The 14,887-nt window shown below is 40.8% G+C and overlaps 1 protein-coding gene across 1 annotated transcript in view; it reads left to right on the top strand.

Annotated features, from left to right (window-relative positions):
* Nucleotides 1–14,887, top strand: part of SPATA17 (spermatogenesis associated 17) — a 102,058-nt gene that overhangs the window by 56,036 nt on the left and 31,135 nt on the right. Inside the window, exon 10 of the mRNA XM_079763452.1 lies at nucleotides 6,071–6,153. Within this exon, the coding sequence (XP_079619578.1) occupies nucleotides 6,071–6,151 (81 nt within the window). The 3' untranslated portion in view covers nucleotides 6,152–6,153. The remainder of the gene's footprint in view (nucleotides 1–6,070; nucleotides 6,154–14,887) is intronic.

The following is a 14,887-nucleotide window of genomic DNA, read 5'->3' on the forward strand; positions in this document are numbered from 1 at the left end:
TAGAAATATCATTGATGACCAACACCTATGTCATCATCTATGTTAGCTAAACATATGTCAACATAAGAGATACATAAAGTATTACGCATTAATGTCCTAAAGTACATTGCTAAATAATGTTTGCATTAAAGAATCTACAGTTATAATTATTTCAGTCTAGCATATTAATATTATATTCATGATAAAGTAAAGTTTTAAAGTGGCTTTTCAATACTTCTTTTTTCTTTTCTTAAGTAAAGTGAAGATATATTGTCAAAATTTTATTCAGTAGTATTGAATAAAATCAAGACCACTCTGGTTATTATTTGTTAAAAAGAAACTCTGAATTACCTCTGTAAGATTTTGATTTGTTTAAAACACTTTTAATTTATCAAGTTTAATTCAGAGATGTTTTCTATTCATCATTTATATTAACCTTCAAATTGCTAATGGCTATAAGGCATGTGAATACACTAGTAAATCATTTTAGCCAGTTGCATCACTGCCAAATCTGAACTACTTAGAACTTGCTACTTTCATACTTTATATTGTTTCTTATATTGAATTTATGTTATCTATATATATAAAAGCCTAAGCGACGGTTCGACCATTCGACCATTTGACCACTCGACTGTTCAACTGGTAGCTATGACACGCACTGACCACCAGGGGGCAGGTGCTCAACACACAGGCATGGAAAGGTGGAACAGACTGATGAATCTCAGAGGGAAGCAGGGAGGGAGGGGGGGAAGGCGGGAAGAGATTAACCAAAGATCTTATATGCATACTAGAGGCCCAGTGCACGGATTCATGCACCAGTGAGGTCTCCCGGCCTGGCCTATGGGTATCGGGCCGAAACTGGCAGTCCAACATCCCCTGAGGGGTCCCAGATTGCTAGAGGGCGCAGGCCAGGCTGAGGGACCCACCAGTGCACAAATCCGTGCACTGGGCCTCTAGTATTTCTTATAAAAAGTGTTTCTTCAATAAAATAGGAGATGAAATAATATTACAGGAGTGGTTAACCTACTCAACCAGCCAAAGTTTCTCAAGTATTTTTAAGTATTAATTGAATATAGTTCATTTACTATGGACATCATATATTAATGGTTTAGTTTTAAAGTACAATTTAAAAAGAGATATCAACTAATTAGTAACCATTATTATCTATTGACCATGATGAGACATACTTATTTTTTACTTTGTTTCTTATAAATTCTTATGTGTAACAAAGGAGGTATAATTAAAAATACGTACATAGTTGAATTGAACTTGATTCAAGAGTTATTCTCCTCTACTGTGTGACCATGCCAAACATAGGATTTCAGAAGGTCATAATCATTTAAATTGTTCTATTTTTCTGTCTTCTTAATCTTGCAAAAATTTTATATTGTTCAAAAATAATAATGAAAGAGTGTATTAAAAATTGAGATGAAATTCTTATCTATCAAATGTCAGTATCCTCGAATTTAACAGCCTTTCATTTATAGAGTTTAAATAAATTAAGACTTAGATTTGAATGTTCTGCAATAAATTGTGCTCTTAATGGCAACAGCAAATAAACATCCCTTAGTGTTTTGAATACCAAAGTGATTTACCTGCACATGTTTTGGAGTTTAGACTCAGTAAAGTTCAGGGGCATCCATGTATGAAATAGCTTGAGAGGAAATTCCCATCATTTTCTTCATTTGATTTAGTTTGGGAAAAGGACATGAGTTCAGAAAAATAGATCATCGTCTTTAGTAATTTGGGTTCAGATATAGACGTTAAATATTGTACATAGACTAGTGAATGTGTATATAATTTTCTCAAAGCTTATAAAAGGAGTTGGCATTATAAAATACATTAGTTTCTGTTGACTATCTCATTTGCATTTTTATATGTTTTATTCTGTAGACTTGCTTATGGGAAGCGTTGTTAAAGATGTCAAATGTAAAAAAATGAAAGCAAAATGTTTTAAAAAATGAGCAATTATATATTTAGGCATTTTATAAAAACTATAAAAAATAGGGCATCAATTACTGAGAGCGATGCAGTTAATTAAAGTGTCCTAGTAGAAAGAAAATTTAAATCTAAGGGTAATAGTACACATTTTGGTGCACTAATTATTTCTTTTTTACTCTATTTTTACCAAGTAAAACATGTGCCTAGTTAAAGTAAGTATGTTCAGAGATTTGTGATGCTGGGTGGCGTACTCCTGCACACACACACACACACACACCCCCCCCCCCCCCCCCGCCACCCCTTCCAACTTTCAGGGAAGATCCTCCGTCCCAGAGGTCACTTTCAACTCTGACCTTCCAGTTCAATCCCAGTGCTGAGCGTCCTGGGCTTAGGGAGGAAGAACAGGATGGAATTTCATTGGTCTTTTCTCCCTTCCTTTTCTTTTTCTTTTTTTTTTTTTTAGGGAGAGTGGAAGAGAGAGGGAAAGACAGAGAGAAACATTGATGTGAAACAAACACATCGATTGGTTGCCTCTTGCACACGCTCTGACCAGGGCCCTGGCCGGGGAGGAGCCTGCAACCGAGGTATGTGCCCTTGACCGGAATCGAACCTGAGACCCTTTGGTCTGCAGGCCAACGCTCTGTCCACTGAGCCACACCGGCCAGGGCATGTTCTCCCTTCCTTTTTAAGTCTCATCTGGCAGGACATTGATCATGATTTGGGGTCACTGCTGTTTCCTGGTATTCCTGCAGATGCCGTTTTGTAGATGTTTATTATCCTCCAAGTTTGGGGCAGGGCAGTGTGTGGGGGGGGGACATTTCTGAGGATAAGGCAGGAAATTAATTGTTCGGCCAGCCTAAAACTAGAAGCTTTCCCAACAAATGGTTTTAAAATATGGATCTATACATCTTTCACAAAAGACGGTTTTGAAATAAGAGTGATGTTTCTAAACACAGAACATTTTAGTCACTCTCAAGTTTATGTGAATGTGGGAGGGAGTGGATGTAACACAGCAGGCCAGGATCCTGCCCCCAGGAGGCTGACCATCCAGTGAGGGGGCTCACACTGGGAGGGAGTCACTGATGCAAAACAGACGCTGGACCAGGGCTGGGAGGAGCGTGATTGTGCACCGATGCTCAGTGCAGGGAGCTGGCATTTGCATCCGAAGACGAAGGCTTTCCGGGAGGAGGTAGCCTGTTTATGTGTGACAATGTTTGGGGAGGATCTGCACCTCGTAAGAACTTAACAACTTTTTTAAAAGATTTTTTAAATTGATTTTTAGAAAGTGAGGAAGGGAGAGGGGGATGGAGAGAAACATCCATGTGAGAGTGAAATGTCGACTGATCGGTTGCCTCCCACACCCACCCTGACCCAAGGAATCAAACCAGCAACCTCTCAGGTGAATGGTCTGATGCCCAACCAACTGAGCCACACTGGCCAGGGCAAGAGCTTGCTAATGTTTTGCTGAATGTAATTCATGCCTGGTGGTTGGACATTTTTCTTTCCCCTTCTGTTCATGGTAAATGTTCTTTTGTTCAATGCAGTGTATCAGCAGTAGTCAGTCTCACTTATTCTTGTCTCCGTTTCTCTGAGAGGAATTAACAAAAACCTTTCTGTGGCGACAAGGCAGCAGTCAATGACAGTCACTGATCTATCCTATGAATAAAAAAAGAAAATCCTCCCCGTGAGAATTTCATCCTGTTAATGAGGCATGTATATTACTAGGAATTACAAATATCGGGTAATAAAGCTTCAAGTTCACACATTCCCAGATGTTATTTTGGGGCCACTGGAGTAGCAATTTTTTTTTTCAAAATCGTCAGCAGTAATTAGAAATCTTTCATAATTTCTTTCAGAAACAGCGTTTGATTTTAATTCTTTCACTTAAAAAAAAAACTTGTAGGCAAACACTGTGTCAGAACTATTGACATTTTTATAGCTTGACAAAAATTAAGCATAATTAAAATGAAATATTTGTTGCATAAATTAAGCTGCAATTAATATGTTTTCTGCCTCTGCTTGAAGGATAAGATTAAAACGGTGTTGTTAGCAGATTCCCTGCCGCGAGACTAATTTCTTGATTTTCATACCAAACATTATCATACATGTTTTCACAGTGAAAGAATAAACCAACAAGTAGAAAACAATGTTTGATGAAAATGATAGGCTACGGAAGGAGACACACTGACTTCTATGAAGGCAAGGCAATATGACTGTTTATTTTAAGGTTTAATGACTAGTTGATTCCCAGGGTAAGATTTGCACTTTCAAAGCCATTAAAATAAGTAGAAAATTGCCCTTCGTTTTAGTTAGCTATTCCTTTAAAAAAATAAAAAAGTTCTTACTGACTTTAGAGAGAGATGAAGGAAGAGGGAGAGAGAGAGAAACATTGATGAGAGAGAAACACCGATTGGCTGCCTTCTGCACTCCCCCTACTGGGGATCAAACTCGAAACCCAGGCATGTGCCCTGAGCAGGAATCGAACCAGTGACTTCCTGGTGCATGAAACAATGCTCAACCAACTGAGCCACACTGGCCGGGCCACCTATGCCTTCTAAATGACCCGGTGTATTGTTTCAAGGTGTTTGCTTCTTCAGGAGGTAATTAGAAAGTGAACAAGACGTGGTATGCCAGGGCCTCCCCTCCAGCTCATCAAGAAGTTATCAAAAATCCCACCCCCCAAATCTCAGATGTAGACAATGTCAGGAAAAGTGGAGGGAAGATGTAGTCTCTCAGTGCTTCTCTGAGAGGGGGGTCACTTTCTCACGTGATCCCCCAACCTTGACAAAAGTTAGTCATTGTCTTAGAGAGAAAAATCCCCCAGCTGCCACTTACCCAGGCAGTGCATTAGTTCTAACGTGAATTTTTTTCAAGCTAATTGGTTGCCTCCCGCACACACCCTGACCTGGGCCAGGGATTGACTCTGCAGCCCAGGTACGTGACCTTGACCAGGAATCGAACCAGCGACCCTTCAGTGAGCAGGCCGATGCTCTAACCACTAAGCGGCACTGGCCGGGGTGGACATCTCCATCTTCTAGATGACGAAACAGAGGGGGTTAGGAAGTACTTCCCGTAGGAAGCTTCTGTTTTCTGGAACAGTATCATTTCTCCCTTGTTCGGTAGAATTCACTAGAAAGAATCAAAGCCTGTTTGGGAAGGTTATTAATTACTGATTTGATTTTTTAAAAAGATATGGGCCTATTCAGATTATGTGTTTCTCCTTGTGTGAGTTTTGGGGGGCTGTCTTTTAAGTGGCTGGTCCAGTTCACCTTAGTTATCAAATGTGCGGTCCACTGTTCCTTCTTTACTTAGCCTTTTAGTTCAAGTGCACGGCACCGGTAGCAACCACCCATCTCTCTTAGTAACTGTGACTAATTTGTGACTTCTCTCTTTTTTCTCACTTAGCGTGGCTAGGTGTTTATCGATTTTACGGATCTTTTCAAAGAACCAGCTTTTGGTTTTGTTGATTTTCGCTCGTCTCTGTTTCAGTTTCGTGATTTTTGCTCTGATTGGGTTATGGCTTTCTTTTCCTGCTCACTGTTTCCTACTTTCCTAAAGTGGAAGCTTAGATCATTGACTTTAGGTCTTCCTTCTTTTCTACTAGATGCATTCGATGCTTTTAAAGCATATACAGTTTGAATATATTTCTATCCAAAGTAAATGTAAAAAATAAAAGTTGAAATGTACATTTATTTAATCATGTTTTTATTGAATTCATTGGGGTGACATTGGCTAATAAAATGATGCAGGTTTCAGGTATATAATGCTGTAATACATCATCTGTATATTGTATTGTGTTCACCACCCACATCCAGTCTCCTTCCATCACCATTTATTCCCCCTTTACCTTCTTTTACCTCCCCCACCCCCTTTCCTCTGGCAGTTTTCATACTGTTGTCTGTATCCATAAAATGTACATTTTTAAAATGAGTTCTTTTACATATTAAAATAAACACTAAATATAATTAATAAATATAAAAAAGATTAAACTAAGATCATTTAAATAAAACTAATCATTTCATTTCCTTTTTTGAAAATTAGTCATTGTTATATATATTTAAAACCAATAATAATAATAATAATAATAATAATAATAATAATACAAAGTCAGTAAGAGCTCTGTGGTAATCTTTGCTCTTTTTTATTCTAGGATTTCCAAACTGTATTACCATCGTTCCATCTCTTCTCCAAGTTCGGAAAGTCATATTCAAAAGCTGGACAGATTTTATAAAGGTATGCATTTTTTGCCAAGTATTTTAAGTAACTTAACCATCAAGCATTTAAAAAGCCATGCTACAATAATATTAATGCATAACAAAACCAGACATGTTTTAATTCTAGTGTAATGGGGTTTTAACATTAAAAAAATCATTGGTTTCGTTTTTCAAATCTCCAAAGTGGACTAAAAACACGTTAAGAAATAGAACTTACAAAAATCAGAAGTACATTTACTTTATGTTAATTAATACAATAAATAATAGTTTTACACTATCCAGTGATAACACATTGATGGTGTTCCAAAACTAAAACAGTTTCTCAATACTGTATTGATACAGGTAGTTTAATAGACTACATTCAATATGTGTGCTACTTGAGCCACTAGGTGTCTTTATGGAATTCCAAGTAAATAGTATCTGGGGTCTCTGATTATCCCTGTTTACAGTACAGAGAAGAACAAAGACCTACATAAAATTCAAGATCACAGAAATAGCTCTCACTGTGTCCTGCATTCACTGGCTAAGGTGTTTAAAAATAGAGGCGTGAGTACAATCAAAGCGAGACTTATAGGAAGTAATCTGGCATTTTCAGCCAAATTAAAGGAGGTATTGGATGAGGACAGCACAGATCACCACAGCTGAAGGAGAAGAGGGAAGAGGCAGGAATGAGAAATCATGTGAGTTGGAATTCCCCAGGTGCCCTCCCACCGCCAGGGCCACGGGAGAGCTCTGGTCCCCTGGGGAAGGCAGAGTAGATCGAGCAACTTATTTCCTTACATTCAGCATCAGTGGCCTGTCCCCACTTAGAACTCGGGATGCTTCAATGTGGAAGTCAGTGTGTTCAACACAAATACCACTACCTACCTTTTAATGACTTCAAAGGAAAAATGCGAAGGGAAATAAGACATATTATCATCTATTATGCCCGGTGGAATTGCGGTTCCAAAGGTTTATAAAGTATCACTACCCGTTAAAACAATTGTGTGGTATTTCTAACTCACAGTATAAAGCAGTCTAAGTAAAATCTATCCTATCTGTGTGTGACTTAGCTTTTAATTCAAAGGTATATTCTGTTTGTAGTGGTGAAAGGTTGAAAACAAAATGAACACTGGATAATATATGCTAAGTTAAATAAATGATGAGACATAGATCCTTACCTGATAATTTGGAAGAAAATAAAAGCCTTAATATTTGCACTTTTAAAGCCATTAAAATAAGTAGAAAATTGCCCTTCATTTTAGTTAGCTATTCCTTAAAAAAAAAAAAAGTTCTTACGCTTTTATGAAAAATGCACTTGCAAGTACTGCTGTGTTGCATATATTTGTATACATTTGTACATTGCAAAAAATGTTAATGGTAGTTATCTCTGGGTAAGATTGGTATCTAAGATTGTAGATACCTTTTTGGGGAGATGTGTCTTTGTACCCTAAATTTTTGAAAATGTATCTAATCAGACAAAAGCCATGTGTTAAGACAAAATACACCAGTAGGAATTCCTTGCTCTTCCCTACCAATTACAAAAACAGCTTGACTTTATTCTATTCAATCATGATAATGTAGAGAAAATTATCTTTTTTTTTTCCTGAAGACAAAATAGCTACTTGCTACATTATTTATAAGAAAGAAGGACGAGTAACTAATGTTTCGCGTTGCTTTTAATTACAACGAGCAAATACAAATATGTGACAATTTTTTAAAAAATAATGCTTGGTAAGTCTTGTCTTGGATTTTCAACTCTTCTGCGAATTGGAAATATTATCAAAATGTCACCTCCTCCTCTCGGAATGGAAATGAATGTGTTTAATTTTGGTAAGTGGAGGGGAGCTGCCCCAGCTAAACTCTCCCCTTAAGACTGCATTTCACCAAATCTGACAAAGTGCTTCTGCTCCGTGCAGAGAAGGCCAAGACGGGGACACTTGCCCCAAAGTGTTGACTGAAGATGCCGGGGGAATTTTTAGAGCTATCTACTTGATTGCTTTGGCTTGAAGGGAGTTCATCACTGGACGATAACTCACCCGACGTTGCCTCTCCCACCCATCCTGCGCTTGCCCATCAGTCCGATTAGAAACGGTGACGCCTTTATCAGATTAATCTTCCTTCCCTTCAGCGTGTCTGCGTTTAGGATAAACAGAGCCTACACCAACCCACTTCAATTAATCCACTAAGATTTCAGCCACCGAAACTGCTCAGAATGAATTGGATTTTAAACACACACATAGAGGGCGTTCCCCCCCAAAATGTATGCACACTTGGAATAATGAAAAAGGCAGTGCTTATTAAAATACTTTTCATTTTCAAAATGTAATAGAACCTACAGTCATAGTATGTATACATTTTGGGGGGGCACCGTATATTTTAAAATGTACTCTCTGACTAGGATAATCTGACTCCTTTTAAAATTTTTTTTAATTTTTCTTTAATTTTTCTTTATAAACTGCTCAGTTTGGTAATGGTGGGTAGTTTCCCAGCACTCCGCCGGGTCTGAATCAGAAAGGACTGCCTCCTTCCGTCCGTCCGTCTGACTGCTTTGCCTTCTTTAGCTCCATTCATCTTTCCGGGCCGAGTGGAGCAAGTCAGCAGGGGAGTGAGGGGGAGACAATTGGCCAGTGGGCATTGCGTTGTGTGCATTGAGTCTTCTCGAGTTGTGTGCGTCTCAACTGTCCCAAGTTCTGCTCCGCAATGTGCTTCAGTCCAGGTCCTCTTTCTGCTAAAAGGCTTGGTTCGATTTGGAGGCCAGATGAGATGAGTTTTGATGAAATTACCTGTTGTGCATGGAAACCCGTGTCCTGTCTTCCTTCCTCATAGGGATTTGGCATCTGAATGACTGGAATGGCTGGGGAAAAGGAAAGTGAAAAATGAGCCTGGTTAGCACCTGCGTTGGGACAGGGGTGACATTTGTCTTTTTTTTTTAAGAGGAAATACGGTCTTAGCAGCTGTGTAAGGAGAGACATAAGCGATATACACTGAGTGGCCAGATTATTATGATCTCTGGACGCATAATAATCTGGCCACTCAGTGTGTGTGTGTGTGTGTGTGTGTGTGTGTGTGTGTGTGTATTAGAGGCCCGGTGCATGAATTCGTGCATGGGTGGGGTCTGGCCAGCCTGGCCAGGGGGAGGGGACATGGGCAGTTGGCTGGCCTGCCTGCTGGTCGAACTCCTAGTCGAGGGAACAATTTGTATATTAGCCTTTTATTATATAGGATATACACTGAGTGGCCAGATTATTATGCATTATGATCTCTGAATGCATAATAATCTGGCCACTCAGTGTATGTGCTCGTCGGGGGTTCTATCTCTCATTCAACAAGAAAACCTGTTAAACCTTGGCATCCAATCTGGCACTGTGTGAATGTATAACCCTTTTCAATTTCATCAGAGTGAATTTGCAAAAATAAGACAAAACAAAAATCAAGATATCTTTAGTATCTTCCTCTTGGTAAAGGTGTTCTCTGAATAAAGGCGCTGTAACCACCCCCAGGCGTGCAGGAGGACATTCGCCGTGTTTCTCCATGTCCGGGGCAGGTTGGCCCAGCGCCTTGTGCGTCTGCGCTCGCTCACCTTTGTTTATCAGGATCTGTAGGTGCAGACAGAGGTCAGAGGTCAGGGTGGATGCAGTAAGGCTAGCAATGGGGCAGCTCAGGGTGCGGCCCCAGACCTCCCGTTGAGCGGACTCTGAGTGAGGAGGATTTGAGTAGAGAATTTGAGAACTGTATGTTACTGGCTTCTTTCCCTTTTTTCACCTCAGTGTTTTGTTTTTAGAAAATATCTTCTCTCACTTTACTGTTTTGTTTTTAGACAATAAAAGAAGACAAAATGTAAAAATGAGGTTCAGGTGTGAAGTGATTGTGGAGTAGAAGACGCCACTGCCTGGCTGAGTCACCTGGACACAGTGTGTCAGCCTTTGAAGTCTCTCTCTCTCTCTCTCTCTCTCTCTCTCTCTCTTTTTTTTTTTTTCCTCCCCCCTTCCCTCCCTCCTTCTCATTTGTTCAAAGAAGAAATGGGAACCCTCTAGGTCATTCAAAAACTCTCCAGTTCTAAAAGGAACATACACATGAGGATCCTACAGAAACCACAACATAAACCATGCTTCTTATGATTCAATAAACTATATTATTTTACAGATGACTAGTTTCATATAGTGTGTTAATAGTTGGATTTTTTTGCTTCTGAGGATATCTATCACAGCCACAGCCCCTGGTGACCAAAAGTGCCATAAGAATGGTCCCCCGACGAGGCCATATTATAACCCCATCATCTTAGTCGAGAATCATTGATCAGCTGCCTCCTGCACACCCCCTACTGGGGATCCAGCCCACAACCCTTGACCGGAATCAAACCCAAAACCCTTCAGTCTGCAGGCCAACGCTCTATCCACTGAGCCACACCAACCAGGGCGTTGGACTCAGGTCCAGCGAGTGGTCAGCTCGGGATTAATTGTTGCGTCTGAATGACTCCCCTGGCGGTGGTGGGTCTCAGTCCAGAGGCCACGCCTTTGGCCGGAAACCAGGAATATACCCACTCCAGCCTTTTAGTGAATAATTCCATCCTGTGGCTCAGATCGGGTGGTGATGGTCTCCTTCACTGTATTTTATAAGGCCCAGCAGAAGTAGCCCATTTCCTTGCACCATTGTTATGAAGGTGGAAAGTTCGCTTTTTTCATTGAAGGGAACGATTTCAATCTTGCCAGGCAGAGCAACAATCAACCACACAAAAAAACTTCAAGAAGGGAAACATGAAATCTCATTTTGGGGTGAAGAAACAAGTATTTCAAGGAGTATGTGATTGGGTCTAAGTAAATGCGCCTGTCTGTGTATAATAAAAAATGTAGAGTATAATGAAAACATTTGAAATACTGCAACAGAAATTACACCTGGAAATTCTGTGTTCTCATATCCTTACTACCATCCTCTCTCCAGCCACTGGCTGATGAGACCAAACACATCCCTCCTTTTAAAGGAAAATAAATGGAGCCCAGCCGGTGTGTCTCAGTGGTTGAGTGTCCACCTATGAACCAGAAGATCATGGTTCAATTCCCAGTCAGGGTACATGCCCGGGTTGTGGGATCAATCCCCAGTGTGGGGCATATAGGAGGCAGCTAGCTGATCAATGATTCTCTCTCATCATTGATGTTTCTCTCTCTCTCTCTCCCCTTCTCCCTTCCTCTCTGAAATCAACAAAAATATATTAAGAAAAATAAGTGGAAATAAAGAGAGCAACTCAGCATCGAGAAGGGAAAGAAAGTGAGAATAACACATTGGTAAAGGAAACTGCCGCCTGGCCAGTGCCTCCCGCCTTCATTACCATCCTTCCAAATAAATCTCCCCACTCCTCTGGAGCTGGCGAATAAAAAAATCAGCCCACAAGATAGATGTGCGTGCTTCTCCTGATGAGCGTCCCCATCCATCCACGGCCGGCCCATGTGCCAGCGTGAAGACGGGCCGGAGGGAGAATTAAAGACTCGAGTAAGTCCACAGCTTAATCAAGGAGGCTTTTTTCTTCCGACCACACGGCTTTCATCTCTGTCGCGTGTGATTTTTCTCCCCATCTCCTTCACTCTGCGGCCAAGATGCTGATGGCTGATGGGACAGTAACTGATCACATGCCTAACCTTCCGGGGCAACCAATTGGTTTCAAATAGATGGCAGGCCGGCTTTTGATAAGTTTCATTTTGGCCAGGCCTGTTAGTTCAAGAATTACCCACATTCACACAGGAGAAACCCTGTGTAAATGCTAAGATTTTATAAAATGACTAGAGGCCCGGTGCATGAATTCATGCACCAGTGGGGTCCCTCGGCCTGGCCTGCGGGATCGGGCTGAAACCGGCTCTCCAACATCCCCAGACGGGTCCCAGATTATGAGAGGGTGCAGACCAGGCCGAGGGATCCCACTGGTGCACGACCAGGGCCGAGGAGGGTCGTGGGAGGTTGGCCAGCTGGGGAGGGACTGAGGGAGGGCTCCAGGGTGTGTCCAGCCTGTCTCGCTTCATCCCAATCAGCTGGACCCCAGCAGCAAGCTAACCTACCAGTCAGAGCGTCTGCCCCCTGGTGGTCAGAGCACATCATAGCGAGCAGTTGAATTGCCTTACCATATCATTAGCATATTACGCTTTGATTGGTTGAACGGCCGACCTTTCAACCGGACACTTAGCATATTAGGCTTTTATTATATAGGATGTCCATTTTCAATGTTTTTAATTTTTATCTTTGTTGGATGGACTGGGGTGACACAGGTTAACAAAATCACACAGGTTTCAGGTGCACAGTTCTACAACCCATCCTCCGTACACTGTATTGTGTGTTCACCACCTCAAGTCTCCGTCCATCACCATTTTAATGTGTTTTTTTAATTTCAAATTAAGAGTCTCTTCCAATGGGCAATCCCAGGGTGTGGACATGGCCTCTGATTGGGATGAAATTTCAGTAGAAACGCTAAACATATTTATCTCAAGCAACTGGATGTTTTTCTTCATTTTTATCTCAGTACAAATAACCCTACTCTAGAAGGTAATGGTTTTTCTTGCTTGAGGTTGGATGGCATGTCGTAAGATCCCTAAGAAATCATTTTTTCTGACTTCCCACACCTGCTGTGATCTGTCCTAAGATATCCATACCCCCTGCTTGGGCACGTCTAAGTCTTGGGGGTGAGTCTCTCTCTCAAGAGAGTATGTTCCATTTTGGACTTTTCTAATTAGTTACAAGTTCTTCATTCTATGGGCTTTAGATTTCACTTCCTGCTACTAATTTGCTGCTTTCGTATAAGTTGATACCCTTTTTCATATGACGGTTCTGCAAGCCTTTGCCTAAGATGTCATGGCTCACTTGAGGTTTCTTTTCTCTGTGGTAAATGGCCTTGGGTTCCAGACCTCCATCACCCCTTGTTTCTACCACTCTCCCCCCATGGCAGACCTTGCTTGTCACAGTCCCCACTTCTACTGACCTGAGCTCAGAACCCCTCTCCCCATGGCTCTCCTCGCAGCTACTAGTCCGTGTGAAACCCATGTACCACCCTTGGGATTTTGGTTTCCATATGAGCAAGCTCAGTGAAGGTGAAGATGAGGAATAGATTTAAGCTCTTTAACAATTTGAACATGCTTCGGTTGGGGTACTGGTCCAAGGTTGATGTCAGTGTTTCGTCTACTTCAAATTAAATCAAGGAATTCTATAGGATGCCAACTCTGACCTTGATAATGCATATTTCATTCAAAAGAACTGTTTCTGAGCAGATCTTTGGAACCAAAATACTCTTATTTGGCAAGACTCTCAGCGCTAGATTGTTAAGAGAATAGGCAATAAAAGTGAATGATTGAATGCTATCCGTAAATATTATGTCAGAACGGTGATCTGGCTTAGTTTCCGAAATGATTAACTAGTGTTTTATTCAAGTTCATATATTTCAGGACTTATGTCAGACACCTGGAATCTAGAATAGCCTCGTAAGACAGCAATACTAATACATCCCTCTAGTTCATGGCAGGTTTCATTTAGGAATGCTATTTCCTTACTAAAAGACTTACAGAAGATTTTAGAAGAAAATATGGTTAGAAGCTCAGTTTCCTTTTACACCCTCGGCATCTTCTGCCGAGAGATCCGCAGAAATGCTCTGTCTTGGTTACATGAGACCATGAGCATGCCCTGCCCAACTTCAGAGAGGCCCCCCCGAGTACGTACTTCTCCATCTGTCAACACGAGGAAACCACTGACACTTATGAATGAATAACCATCAATGCAATTTTGTGGCTCTTTGCATGCAAGTTTTTGTAAAGAAGTTAGGCATGCAAATACAGTGCCCATCTGAGATCAATAAGTAGTAAACTTGTTAGGTCTGATTATTTTTTAATAGTTAAGCTGCTTTCAAACAATAACAGAGTCCTTAATTTCTCTCCACTTGACCTATATATTCTACATACGCTGGCTGCATAGACTAAATACACACCAAATATCTCTGCTTGTGGCTGGAATTCAGTGTAATAACAGTTTGCTTAGAATCACAACCCAGATGCCTTTGTTTAATAAGAATAGAAAAACTGTTATTTAAATGAATCTTTTGGTGAAAAAATATATATTTTAAGATGAATACTAGGAAGATGGTTGGGTGGATAAAAGAAGGCCTTGGTGGCAAAATGGGTAAGAACCCCCGATGAAGAGTCCTGTTGACCTAGAGAAGTTGGGTACCATGTAAACCTTGGAAAAGGGCCTGGTATTGGAGGGACGATGACTGAGATATATTTACTTTGAAGTGACTGTATAATAGTTAAGTAAACATGTCTTAAGAAGCTGCAGTTCTGGTAAAAAAAGTCAGGACCAAAACAATAAATTTAGGCATGAATCAGATGTAGATTATATCTGAGTCAATGACAGGATTCGTTCACTGAAGTGTTAAAAGTGAACAGAGAGCCTGGGAATTCTGTGTAGGAAAAGAGAATGCAAAGGAACAGAAGGTGGAGTAAGAACAGAAATATTTTTTAACTGTCACAGCAGCCTAAGGAAGAGAGAGTTCAAAGAGGCAGTGGCCGTCAGCTCCGAATGCTGCCCAGGAGGGGATGTGGAATGGTTAGAACAGTTCAGTTAAAGAGGGAGTGTCCTTGTCACTATTTCTTCCAATTGCCCCAGGTTTCAGTTGCTAACAAATGTTCTCGCTGAGTGTTGTAATGTGCAGTCCTTCATGGTCACTCCCACCAGGTCTCCATCAGTCGGACGTGAACTGAGAAGTACTTCTGTGGAATAAATGTGGCGGGTTGCATCTTGTCTCT

The sequence above is a fragment of the Cnephaeus nilssonii genome, assembly GCF_951640355.1.
Source record: "Cnephaeus nilssonii genome assembly, chromosome: 23".
Taxonomy (NCBI): Eukaryota; Metazoa; Chordata; class Mammalia; order Chiroptera; family Vespertilionidae; genus Cnephaeus; species Cnephaeus nilssonii.